Below are 14,386 nucleotides of genomic sequence, written 5' to 3' on the forward strand. Positions count from 1 at the left end.
CTGCTTTCATACAATCGCCGCATATGACAGGGATGTGCCCGTGGCCATTTTTTAGCTCCCCCCATCATATGCGGTGACCACAGATTCTCCAGTCTGCCCTATAAGATGACACCCAGCGTATAAGACGACCCCTGACTTTTGAGAAGATTTTCCTGGGTTAAAAAGTAGTCTTATACGCCAGAAAATACAGTACTCATCTATAAGTTGAAAATTTTGTATTGCAAAGATGACCCAGAAAATCTGGGTCGACTTATAAACGAGTCAGTATGGTAGCAGGTGGAGGGAACGTTTGCTCCCAAGCTTCTTCTCAGCCTGATTGCCTCCGGAGGGGTCAGTCAGGCTGGTAAGAAGCAAGATGCGGGAGTGTTCGCTCCCGAAACCTCTTCCCAGCCCAATTACATGCCCTTCAGTATTAACCTAGATTTATTCGCAGATTCCGCGGGTCATATTAAAATCTAGATTTTTGGCCCCAACATATACCCTCGACCCTCAACCTGTACACATGTATATACAGTAACTACAAAGCTCAAGGGTAGAAATCAGCTGCCCAACTTCTGTTCCAGTCAAATTGAAAATAATTTGAGACAATCAAATACTGATCTTGTAATGCTACTTTTTATGGGAAAACAGTGCATCCAAGGTTTCTAGGATGAATTCAGCCCTAATAAATATGCTATTAACTTCTTCCTTTTTTCTATTACAGGTTCTTATTTATGACAGATTTGGCCAAGATATAATATCTCCATTATTGTCAGTGAAAGAATTAAGAGACATGGGCATTACTCTCCATCTGTATGTATTTGATGTAGAGACACATTATGCTTTTCTTACTTTATATGTTGCATGAAAATTTGCCGTTTTCAGAATAATAAGATAGCACATTGAAACCTCCAGTTGCATACCTAATTGATCAGTATGAGGAAACAAGAACCTGAGTTCTTAGATCTACTTTCTCTCATATAGTGAACAGGCCTGAAGGTCTGGAATGCACATCCATGCTCATAAAACAGTGCAAGTTTAGTTACATGACACTGATTAAAGAAATTAAGAGAGAATACAAAGAAAACTTGTACTTCAAAAGTGTACTAAGAAAACTATCGGGGGGGGGGGATATGCTTTGATCATCCTTGTCCTCAAGTGGCGTATTTTTGAAGACATATTAAATGTCTTGGAACAACCTGAATAGCACCTTTTTGGTGGGGTGGTTGGTTCAGACTGCTTCTGCACTCTACAGTTGATGCTTTCTATCTGTGGGGGTCCCTCCCTCCCCCTGGATGTCAAATACTGTGGGATCCCAAGTCCTGTTATAGTCAATAGCGGCATAATGTGCAAGCAACCTCATTTGCATGGCTGCCTGCACGCGCTGTCATTGACAAGAACAGGGCAAGAACATCCGTATCAGCAGATTGGCAAGCCTGCTGGTACTGTATGGCGGGCTGACTGTATATTTTATGATTTTCTTTAAAGATGCCCTAGTTAAACTTAACTAGAATTAATGTAACAAACTACTATAGGTTCGATATTACTACAACCTACAATTAGGAGAGAACAGAGGGAATAGATGGGAACATCTGTGTTTGCAAATTACAGAACATTGTATTCTGATTTTATCCAAAATTCCTTTAAAGTGTCTATGTTCAGCGAGGTTTAGCCCCAAGAAAGTGTGCATAGAATTGTATTCAGAAGTCTTTGTGGCTTTTCAGAGAGTAAACCTTTTCATAAATGAAGGTTGTTTTTTCTAATCATAGTCTTCTGCACTCGGATCGAGACCCTATTCCAGATGTTCCAGCAGTGTATTTTGTAATGCCAACTGAAGAAAATATTGACAGGCTGTGCCAGGTAGTTTAATCTGTATAAAATCTGCTATAAAAACCAAGAATTCAATGTGTAATCTAGAAGCACTCTCCTGTATGCGCGTGCGCACACACACACTCCAGCTCAAAAGCTGGACACAGTTTAGTTTCAGATGCAGATATTGCTTGACGTGCGTGTTAAAGCTGTAGTTTCCCTGTTGGCAGCCTGTGTTCCACATTAAGACTAAATCTATCCAATGCTGAACAAAAACATTACTTCTTTACATCTGATTAAAAAGGGCTTTTAGAGTTGTTCCACGATGGTCTTTGGAACAAAGAGTTAAATGTCCTTGGCAGGACAGTGATCCCTCAAAGTCCACAGACTTGAGATCCTCAGACTTGAAAATTTGCAGAGAGGCGACTGCCATTAACACCAATGGGGCGCACTGGAAATGTACATGCCCCATTCAAGCCTATAGGGCTTGAATATGCATGAGTTTTGGAACTTGCACGGGGGTCTGCATCACGTCCTACCCAATGCTTTAGTTTGAGACGAGATTGTGTCATGGGTGCTTCCCTTTGTTTCTTGTTACTTTATTCATACGTTAGCATATTAATTACGTTTGATAGTATCTTGTGCTTAAAAAAGCATTTGACCAGACATAATGCTAGAACGTCATGGATGTCAATGTTACCCCATGCATTTGAGGAAGTTGTCTTAAGTCTATGAAAGCTCAAGCTATCAACTTCTCTCTTTCAGTTACGGATTGTCCACACAGGCTAAAAGTCCCATGTTCCCCCTGGCCTCACATAATCCAGTTCAGATGACTCAGGCCAAAACCTCAGAGGCAGGATTGGGCCTGATTATGCCAGCCCAGACATGGATCCAGTGGATCTGGCATGATCCTGGGTTAAACAACCTTTACACCAGGGTAATTTGGTTCCTGGTTTGCCACAGAATTTCCTGGACACTGCAGCAAACCCTGGCTTTTCAGACCCCCCCCCCCCCCCGGAACTCCTTGCCTTGTAAATTGATCTTACTCGGAAGCCCCATCACCGCATCTGATGAGGAAACAAGGTGCCTGGCTACATGGGTGCAGCTGTTTCCACATCAGACACTATGACAGGGGGCTTCTGAGTAAGAGCAACAGCGCAGCAAGGTAAAGTAAGGAGTGTGCACTGGTAGCATGTCTCAAGTCAATGGAGAGACAGATGTGTAAACACTCACCCTTCCCCACATTCACCCAAATGAGCACCAGGGTTCAGCCCATGTTATTCTGGTCCATCAGCTGAGCCCCTTAACATCAAAGGTGCTACAAGATCCATTTATATATTAACATTATCTAAGTACATCTGTCTGTGGTTTGAGGTGTCTCACATCTTAGTTTAAGGTACACACTGTGAGTTCCCATTTTCCTCTTATACATAGTGCCTTCCATTGGCATGAGGCAGCATGTTGAATGCTCTTTGTGCCAAAGAAATTGTTGGGTCAATGTGAAGTCGAAGGCTTTCAGGGCCGGCATCCATAGTTTTTTGTGGGTTTTTCGGGCTATGTGGCCATGTTATAGAAGAGTTTCTTCCTGACGTTTCGCCAGCATCTGTGGTTGGCATCAAGATATCTATCTATCTATCTAGAAATTTTGGTCAAAAAATTGACCCCAAAACCCCAAGTCGACTTATCTATGGGTCAATGTAATTATACTGTATCTTAACTCATATTTAAAAGAAGGAACCATCCCCTGATGAAAAGCAGGAGTATAATCTGTCTTGGAAGCACTGGCCCCCTCTATTCTCTCATCCATCCAGCCTTAAGAGTAAGCACAAAGTTATATCTGCTGGAATTTTGTAACTTTTTGACATTGTTTTGTTTTGCTTCATCCTTTAGATCCTTTGCTATATGTCCCTAGTTTTACCCTTGACTTATCCATGGGTCATAGAAAAATCCATAATTTTGACCCTAAATCTTGCCCTTGATTTATGCATGAGGTTGACTTACAGTCGAGTATATACGGTATGTTGGGTCAATCTTAGGGAATCTCATAGAGGATGCTCCTGGAAGTACAGATACTTCATTTGGGATCTCTCAAAGCTCCATTTCTGGTGGTTTCCCTCAATTTCTTATTGCTTTAATTTCTTAGTACTGGAAGAGGCTGGCCACTTTGACAGTCTCTTGTGCCAAAACTGAGCATAAGGCTCAATGTAAAACAATCTTAGGATGCACCAGTATCATATGTGTGTTGCGTATTACTGGTGCAGAGGCAGCAGTCAAGATATTTAGTTTTAGGAAGATTACTTTGTATTCAATGCTCTCATGTTACAGTTGTTTTGGAAGCTAAAAATTTCTCTCTTGTAACATTTTTTTCAGGACCTTAGAAATCAACTTTATGAATCTTACTATTTAAATTTTATTTCTGCCATTTCAAGAAGTAAACTGGAAGATATTGCAAATGCTGCTTTGGGTGCCAGTGCAGTAACACAAGTTGCAAAGGTACAACATGTTTATGCCAGTTTTGTTGTTACAAATATTTCTTTTATCCTTAATGAATTCATTAGGTTAGTGAATGGCAAATATTGCATAACACAAAAAAGACCTAATGTGTTCATGTTAAGATAATATGCACATTTGGCAAGACTTTGAAACTAGTCCAAAAATGTATTCCAAAATATCTTCACTTGCAAAGGCATGTACACATAATACCCAGGATCTGAATTAACAACTCAAAAATTTTAATTTATTGTGAACCTCATAAACAGGCTTATTTATTCTGCCATAAATACCATTGTATCCATGGACTGTAATTTTAATGAGATCAATGCATGTTGTAGCCTATAATCGGAGAAAGATGCTAAGTGATCTGACCTCTGTTCCCAGGCAGGCTTCTGAACCATGGAATTATTTATAAATTATTCATTACAGCAATATCCTTCTGTCTTTCGAAATCCTTTCATTTATCCACTATGTCGTTCCTGGATTTACAGAATTACATTTGATTTGCCTTTTATATATGCTTAAATACTTTTTATAAGTGTGTATGTTGTATCTGTGAAGTATATAGCAAAATAAGTTATGGAAAGATTACATAAAATGATTACAGTATAGAATAATTAAAATTACCCATGTGGCTTTACTTACTGTAGCATCATGGTCAGGAGGTATTTTAATCCTCTTGTTTCCTATTTAGTTTCATATGGGCATTTTTTTCTTTTGGATGTTTTTATAAATAAAGATATTCTGCTGCCAGTTAGGAAATTAATTGAAATAACTTTGCTTCATAATTAATTATCTATCATGTTATAATAATGTCTAAATCAGTCAAGGTTCCATACACACACACATACACTATATATAAGCGTGTTGTATCCCATATTGGCTTTGCTTTACCAGAAAGTGCCAATACCAATGTGAGATCATTTACCCATTTTAGCCTATTTCTTTCCATTTACTTCTGGAGGGGGGGCCCCAACCCTCACCAGCACTTTTTGTGATGGAGGGTTAAGTAACTTGCAGAAGATAAGGGAGAAAAAACAGGTGCTCCTACTGAAGTAAAAATTCTTTCTGTAAATGCTATTCCTTATCATTACTCAAAAAAGTTAAATCACAGTTGCCTTCTAAATCAGCCAAGGTTCCATGTGATTACTATTAATGATCCCTTTGTCTTGGTGTATAGGTTTTTGACCAGTATCTCAATTTCATCACTCTGGAAGATGATATGTTTGTATTGTGCAATCAAAATAAGGAGCTTGTTTCATATCGCGGTAAGTGGGATTTAAAAACATTTATTAATACTTAGTATTTTAAGTCATTGTTTTGTTGTTGTTGTATGCCTTCAAATCGTTTCTGCTTCATGGTGACCCTATCATAGGGTTTTCTTGGCAAGATTTGTTCAGAGGAGTTTTCCATTGCCTTCCCTTGAGACTTGAGAGTATTATCATTTGCCCAGGGTCACCCAGTGTATTTCATGGCTGACTAGGAATCGAACCCTGGTCTCCAGAGTTGTAGTCCAACACTCAAACCACTTGTGGTGACTTAGGGCCTTTCCCTGGAGCCCTTGGCGCCCTGTGCGTGGCCCTTTACTCCCAGGGAGTCCCCTCTTGTCACACCAGTTTTTTAAACCCATCCTAATCTATCAGGACACTTACGATACAGAGATAGGCAACGACTCTTCAGATGTTGCGGATTGGCTTATAGCTGCTATTAGCTAATGGTTAGAGATTGTGGGATTTGCAATCTAAAAATTTCAAGAGAGCCACAGCTCCCCCATCCCAATATTATGAAACAACATAATGTTGTGTGTTATTTTGTACATACAAAATTGGGGATTGGGAAGGTTGGGCCGGCTAACATTGCATACTCTACAAGTTATACATAGATTGTATAACCATAATAGTTGGGCATTAGTAACCGCTCAATAGGATTCCGGCCACTATGTCTATCTTCAAACCTCCCTCAACCACTCACTGATAGATTATTTATTATTGCTTTTTTTATTAGACAGTTTTTACTTCTGTCTAGCGAAAGTAAGTTCATAGAATCAGGATATTAAATATATCTTTAGCATCAGGACAAGAATGTACTGTATGTGGAATATTTCAAGTAGTTACTTTTGTCTATTTGTGCTGCCAACTGTTTATCTAGAATAGTTTACTTGCAGTTAATAGCACTTGGGGTGAAACAGACAGTCCAATGGGGCAGATTGGAGCCACTGCAATTAAGGCTGGATTGGGGCTGTGGCAAACAGTTGCTTGGCCGCAGTCTAGCCAGCTTCCACCTCAAATAGGAGCAGAAAAAATCAGTTCTTATTTGGGGCGGAGAAAAGCCTTTGCTTTTACCTCTGGAGCCGGCTTTTCTCCGGCTCTGGAGCATATGGCATCTAAATGCCACAGCCTCAAGTCACCCGGAAGCCACGCGGTGTGTAATCACTGGTACGAATTCCGGGCAACTTGGGGGCGTGGTGTGCGTAAACGCCACGCCCCCAAGCCAGCTTGAAGCCAACGAAACTGTCGGTCTGTTCCTTTATGGTAACATGAAAAATTTCTTCTTCCCTTTTAAAAATTATAGCCATTAACAGACCAGATATAACAGACACAGAAATGGAGACCATCATGGACACAATTGTTGACAGTCTTTTCTGTTTTTTTTGTTACGCTCGGTGAGTATGAAGACTTTTAAAAATTTCATTTGGTAAGGAAATCAGCACATGTACTTCAGCATTAATTCTTGCATAACTTCAAAATGGGACAGTAGGATAAGTCAGACATCTTTTCCCTTACACAAGCCCAGTGTTGATATGACACTTCTTCGTCTGCCCTCCTTTGCCTGACTTTCACCATTCTCTGCATGAAGCAGAGTAGCAATCCATATGCCACCTTGTCCCAGTTTCAGAATCAGGACGTACAAGACTAACCTCCACAACCCCATTTAATTTGTTGTCTTCCTTTATGCCCTCTCTCTGAGAACATCAAGTCAGTGGTAACCTTTTCCCAGAGTATGCAAACCAGCTTGAAGCCCTGGTATCAAACTTTAGTTAGATGTTCCTCATGTAAGAATTAATACAGTGGTACCTCGGGATACAAAATACCCAGGTTACGAAATTTTCGGGATACGAAAAAATCCCATAGGAAATAATTGTTCCGGGTTACGAATGTTTACTCGGGTTACGAAAAAATTTTTTGGTGCTTTTTTCGGCTTTTTCGCACGAAACGCGGCTTTTCCCCATTAGCGCCTATGGCAATTCGGCTTACGAAGGCTTTTCGGGTTACGAAAGCGGCCGCGGAACGAATTAAATTCGTAACCCGAGGCACCACTGTACTGAGACTAGTATACCATTATAGCATGGATAACACTGAAAAAAGAGGCATTATAAAAGAAAAGAAGAGAAGATTGATGATAGAGTAATGGCTAAGAAATTGGAAAATATCGTACCTGTGCTGGATCATATTTATACCAAAAGGAGTTATTTCACTAAAATTGATAGAATTTTCCCATAAGTTCTGTCAGAACAGAAGAAAAAGTTTCATTATTGTCTGTTAAAACATTTAACAGTGTGCATGAATTACAAACGTTTATAGACATTAACTTTTTATTATTAAATTATTTCAACTGAACTTTTCATTCTTTTGCATCTATTTGAAGATGTAAAATAATTTGGAATGTTTGAAACATGCTTGTGCTGTCATGCACCTTTTAATATTTCTACAATTCCAATCAGTACCAGTGGGAAAAAAATAATAATGGCTAGAATCCTGTTAATTCGTCCCAAGTAGAATTGACCCATTCAATGAGTTGTTGAATAGTATGCCAACAAATAGGTAAATGCCATTGATTTAGTGGGTCTCCTGTAGCTAGGACTAAAAATTAAAAAAAAGAAAAAAGGACTAGCGACAGTATTCAGGTTCATGAAAAGCATCAAGCCACAGTATCTGGTTCACCATTTCGCACTGATAATTTAAAATAATTCTGAACAAAAATTATTTAGTAGAGAATTTCTAAATTAAGTCTGAGCATATATCATGGGTTTAATAAGATGTGCAAACTTTAACATTTAAGATCTAGCTTTAAAAAATGTCTGTCTGTGACATATGTTTCCTGCAGATGTGTAGTAACCTAGTACCAGTTTTAAATTATCCAAAGAGAAAAGTAAGTTATATATCAAGCTATTTGGGAGATGTCTAGGGATGCCTCTGTGATGCCACATTTGCGGTCTACAATCTTTAAATAAATTAAATTTCTGAAAATTTAAAAAAGATTTTATAAAACTTTGTTTAAATATAACTATGGTAACTCATATTTCTTTAATAAAATTTAAGAGGAATATAAACAGTATAAAATTCATTCACTTTAAAACAATGTGCAGTAGATTATGCAACTACATTTTTAATTTTTTAAAAATAGGGGCTATTCCAATTATCAGATGTTCAAGAGGAACAGCAGCAGAAATGGTGGCTGTGGTGAGTTGTGGGATATCTAAGCTGAAATAATTATTGATGTACAGAAAATATCAGTTTATTAAAACATTGTGTCAGAATTTTGCTCCCTGGTGGTTTATATTATGTTGCCTAAGGATGGGCATGGTTTTCTTCTCATTTTGTTTCTTTCAACAAACTGGAGCAGGAATCTAGAGTTTAAGTTTCCTTCTCTGTTTTCAGAAAAACAAATCAGAAGCATTTTAGTACTTCATGCTGTAAGCACGCACCCAGGGCAGTTAAAGCGGTGTCAGACTGGATTATTTCTGCAGTGTAGATGCAGCCTTAGAAATATAATGGATAGAGCCCTGAGAAAAATAAATTTGAGGGAGAATGAGATGAAAACAAAGCAGTTTTGTCTTTGGAAAAGTAAAGAAAACAAACCACTGAAGGAGTACTGTTAAAATTTTGTGCCATTGACTGCTACCCAGCAAATTGTGGGATGGGAAATAATACAAATAATCTCATTCAGATGACCACTTCCCAGTATGTCTCTGAAACAAACAGCAAAATGATACTGAGGATAATTTTCAAATTGTTGAGTGAGAGTAACTCAGAGGGGCGCAGCATTGTGACGCATGGGTGTCCGCGCACGCAAATGGCTCTAACCAAAAGAAGCGTAGTGGCCTTGTATCGCAGCGCTTGTGACGCCTCTCAAAAGAAGCCACATTAGGCGGCTCCTTTTTAGGGAGTGCGTCGGTGCCGTGCCAAGCGACGAGAGGCAAAAATGGATGGCATGGAGCCATCCATCTGTATCTCCCCTGAGTTACCATATTAAGCAGATCCAGGAACTCAGGGCAATACAACAGTGGAAAATAATTATGTTTCTTTGGGCCACCATGTTGAAAATAATTCAAGATGGAAGACACCGCTGAAGTACATGGAAACTCAAATTAGCTGAGGGAGATTTCTGTCAAGCAGAAGCGAAAGGAGTTAACAGTTGTAACTGAAAGAATTTAGTCTTGTGTCTTGTCAATTGGCACATGAAACATCCCACAAGTACATGGATTGCTCTTCCAGCTATCCAAGAATGTATCTTCATAGTAAATAACAACCACTTGTTTTGCTCATTTTTCAAGTAACAGAAAATTGTGCTAAATCTTCCAGAAACTAGATAAGAAGCTTCGAGAGAACCTCAGAGATGCCAGAAACAGCCTTTTCACAGGCGACACACTTGGAGCTGGACAATTCAGGTATCAGTATTTAGTTATAGTTCTTCATAAAGAGTTTTTAAAGCCATATATGTATTTGGAGCTTTCTGTACTTGTGACATGTAATTGACTTTTCACCAGCACAATTTATTTTAATATTTTTTATAATCTAATAGAGTGCAATAATAATAAATGTTTATAGAAAAGTGAAGATTTAGTAATGTTTTGAAATGTGAGGATTTTAAACACTAACCAGATTGTTTTAGAAACAATATGCTTTTTTTGCTGTAAAAGTTGTAGTTTCAATGCAGAGAGAGATTACTATCCAGATGGCACAGAGAAGCAATCCACTTTACAGTTGGATTAAAATATTTCATATTTCATTACAACACTTCTACAACATTGGATACAGTCCAGACCAATGGAATCTCCCAAACATACAGGTGTATATGAAAGTATTAACCTTTTTTTTTTTTTACAGTTTCCAGAGACCTCTTTTAGTACTTGTTGATAGAAACATAGATTTGGCAACTCCTCTGCATCACACCTGGACCTACCAAGCCTTAGTGCACGATGTACTGGTAAGCAACATGTTATTAATAACAATAAGTTCTGTATTTTTTTTCTTCTTCTGCCGGCTTTTTAGAATCTAGAATCACAGAGTTGGAAGAGACCACAATCATCAGTTTAGTTCAGTACACTCTATTTCAACTGTTTTCACTACAGCCGTCCCTCCACATTCACTGGGGTTAGGGGTGCAAGATGCCCACAAATGTGGAAAAACTGCAAATAACTCCCCCCCCCCCTCCAGAAGCAAGTTAAAGGGATGGGTGGGCGAGGCAAGAGGAGCAAGACATGTGCCGTCCCTTTAACTGGCTTCTCACCTTTTTCCCAGGTGGAAAGCTGCCTGGTTCCCCAGACAGGTCTCCATCCTGGAAAGAGGTGGGGGATCGGCCCCCTGTGCTCCTTTCCAGGATGGAGAGCTAGGGTGGAGGATCGACCCCCCCCCCCACACACACACCCTTTTCCAGGATAGAGAATTGCCTGGAAAGGGGAGGGGTCGGCACACACCTTTCCCGGCTGCTCCCTACCTCCTGCATTTTTTTCTTCTGAAGGGGAAAAGCCCAGGGTAGAGGAGGAGAAGAAGGCGTGCACGTGGCAGCCTTGACCTCACGAATGATCGAAACTGCAAGTGTCAAATCCGCAAATGTCAAGGGACTACTGTATATGCAGATAACTGGTTAAATAGGATGAAAACAGTTTTTTTCCCAAACAGCAGAAAATGTAGCCTTACTTTCTGGGCACTTGAATCTTACTGACTGAAGACTAGGATCAGAACCAAGAGGAGCACGTGCTGAACAGTGGAATGTTGCTGGTATCTAAAAATTCTCCTTTTCCTGGTCCTTCACTGAGGAATTGCCCTGGTCCTACAACTGTTTAGGACTGGGGGGTTTTAACCCTGAGTACTCCTGATGTTTTGGACCTTGCTCCTAGAATCCACCATCATTAGTCATGCTGGCAAAACCTCTTGGGAACTGAAATACAAAACATCTGAAAGATCAAAGGTTGAAAACCCAAGACCAAGGATGTGCTCTTGATTGTTGCTCTTTAAGCTTTTTCTACTTATTTTTATTAGTTCCCTTTGCTGCTTAGAGAATCTCAAAAACTGAAACTTTGCTCTAATGTAAGGCAATTTGGTGTCCTCCAAATAGTTTGGATTACAGATCTTGTCAACCCTGGACAGCATGGCAAGTAGTATCAAAGTGTAGGAATTGTAATTAAAAAACATTATAGGCATTGCATTACTTATCCCTTCTATAATGTGATAAATCTATATGCATATAGACTGGCCTTTTCTTTCATAAGAACACATTTCATAATTTCTTCAAATATCTATTTATTTTTGTTCATTTCTGTGAACAATTAGCAGTCACAGTCTACAGAAATTTTTTTGTTTGCTATAGTTGTTTTCATAAAATATGCACATCATATTGTCATATAAATATTTTGTTCTGTTCTATAATTACTATTCAGTTTATAACTCATCTAAGATTAAAATATCGTTCATCACCACAAGATGGTGTAAATGTTACATATTAAGAAACATCAGAGGCAGAAAGGATTGTCTTGCAGTTGTAAAAACTGTTCCTTTAATGGAAAAGGAAAAAAGTAAAATGTGACATTTTATGGATAGTTCTTACCAGAAACTGATTTAAGTTTTATTTTGAAGTTATGTTTTTAAATAAGTTACCATTTTAAGTATTTCAATTTATCATTTTCATGAGTCTTCAAAATATAACTGTGACACACTTTAATTTGTTGAGATTGTTGACTCTTTTTTTCAAATTTCAGCTTGAGCAGGTGGATTCACAGTTCTCTAACCAGAACATGCTAGAGTCTCACCCCTGACCATGTTTTCACAATTCTTCATCACTGCTTTCACTGGTTCTCCCAGCATAATAAGGAAGTTTCTTTTCTGTGATATAGAGACCCTGTTCTTGCATCTTTGAATACAATAGTATGCATGTATTGGTCTCTTTTCTGTAATGCTTGATTTATGAGCACAAATAGGCGTTTATACAGAATTCTTGGCGGTTGTTTGTTATGCAGCTGAGGGAGAGTATCTCTTTTGGTTCAAAAGTTTGATAAAACAATTTGATGGAAACCTCTTTGTGTTCTCTCTGTGGCATAATGATACAATGGGAAACTATAGCATGGTGAGAGTATTTCCTGGAGTGGGGGCAACTGTGGCCCTCTAGATGTTTTTCACCTAAAATTCTCACTAGACCTAGCCAGCATAGCTAGTGATGAGGGATTTTGGGGGTTGTAGTCCAGAAACATCAACTGGGTGACAGTTGTCTGCTTCATCCCAGAGCCTACTCTTCTTCTCTTATGTACTTCTTCTGTTATGGTACTGTGTTCATCAGATTGCATATACAAGCCATCCACTAAGGAGCTACCAAGGTCAGACAGCGGTCTTGCGTGACTAGTAGCAGACCTTTATCTCTCTGACCTATGGCCCATCCTGTAGTTTCCCCTCCTGTCTGGCCCAGGTTTTTGGCTCTTTCTTGTTCTTTACCTACTTTCCTCCTCCGCTACATTAGTTATTTACCAAATACAATTGATTTCCTTCATCTACTTCTTTTTCCCCCCTAGTTTTGCTTCCACTTTCAGCTTTCTCATATTATGTTGTGGGGAGATACATTTTTTCTCTACTTAAACATTTTAATTTTTTTCTTCTCTCATGATGTTTTTCCTTTATTCCTTGTAGAGCTTTTCCCTCCTAATTTTCTTCTGTTATAGTTGATTGATTAACTGATTTTAAATTGTTTGATCATTTAAATGACTAGTTCACAAACTGTCAGATCTGCTGTATAGGATATACAGCTGTCTCAGCCACTCATATGGACAATTTTGGATTTTGGAGTATTTAGGATTTCGGAATATAGGGAAAGATCAATGTGGATTTGTGAAAGGAAGACAAATGTCTAATTTAGTAGGTAGAGGTTTGAGTAAAATACATGTAATGGGGTCAGCCAAATCAAAAGCAGGGATTTTGGCATTAGATACATTTAAAGCATTTGACTGTGTGGAATTGCCAACATTAAAAATAATTATGAAAACGTTCGGAATGGCAGAAAAATAAAGGGTTTAATAGATCAACTATATTGTAATAATTCAATTAAAGAATAGTAAATGATGGAATAACAAATGAAATAAAAGTAACGAAAGGTACAAGACAAGGATGTCCGCTTTCACCAAAATTATTTGCAATGGTGATAGAAATGCTAGCAAATGTTATAAGGAAGGATAAAAATCTGGAAAGAATAGGACTGGGAAAAAACCATAAAATTGGTTTGTTTGCTGATGATACTTTATTAACTGCTAAAGATTTAAAAGAAAAAATGGGAAAAATAAAAACATTTGAATTTATTTAGTGAGATGACAGGACTTCAGATTAATTGGAATAAATCAGAAATGATGTTATTCAACTATACAAAAGAAGAAGAATTAGAGTTTGCGAAACAAAAAGATTTAGAGATAAGAATCAAAAGTAATATAAAATATTTAGGAATGAATATAATGAAAGATTTAAATGAAATGGAAGTGAAAAATTTGGTTGGATTACGGAAAGAAATTGAAAAAAATTGGTAGAATATAAGGAAATCAAATTATCATGGTTTGGGAGAAGAGCACTACTTAAAATGAAAATCTTACCAAAATTATTTTTTTTATTTAGAATGATACCATTAAAAATATCAGAAACTGAACTAAATAAGTGGCAACAATTATTAAATGTATATTGTAATGGAGGAAAAAGAACTAAAGTAAATAAGCAATTTTGGTATAAATCCCAAGGAAAGGGAGGGTTAGGCCTCCCTAATATAAAGGGATATTATGAGGCCAATCAATTAAGATACGTAATAGAAGGTATGTTAGGTACATCAGATGTGGACTGGTTAGAAACAGGAAAAGAAG

At 38.1% G+C, this 14,386-nt stretch overlaps 1 protein-coding gene across 1 annotated transcript in view; it reads left to right on the plus strand.

Annotated features, from left to right (window-relative positions):
- Nucleotides 1-14,386, plus strand: part of SCFD1 (sec1 family domain containing 1) — a 53,349-nt gene that overhangs the window by 8,080 nt on the left and 30,883 nt on the right. Inside the window, 8 exon segments of the mRNA XM_042470417.1 lie at nt 704-792; nt 1,749-1,839; nt 4,159-4,281; nt 5,462-5,549; nt 6,853-6,975; nt 8,686-8,741; nt 9,864-9,949; nt 10,389-10,488. Of these exon segments, the coding sequence (XP_042326351.1) occupies nt 704-792; nt 1,749-1,839; nt 4,159-4,281; nt 5,462-5,549; nt 6,853-6,975; nt 8,686-8,741; nt 9,864-9,949; nt 10,389-10,488 (756 nt within the window).

Source organism: Sceloporus undulatus, chromosome 1 (genome assembly GCF_019175285.1).
Source record: "Sceloporus undulatus isolate JIND9_A2432 ecotype Alabama chromosome 1, SceUnd_v1.1, whole genome shotgun sequence".
NCBI classification, from domain to species: domain Eukaryota; kingdom Metazoa; phylum Chordata; class Lepidosauria; order Squamata; family Phrynosomatidae; genus Sceloporus; species Sceloporus undulatus.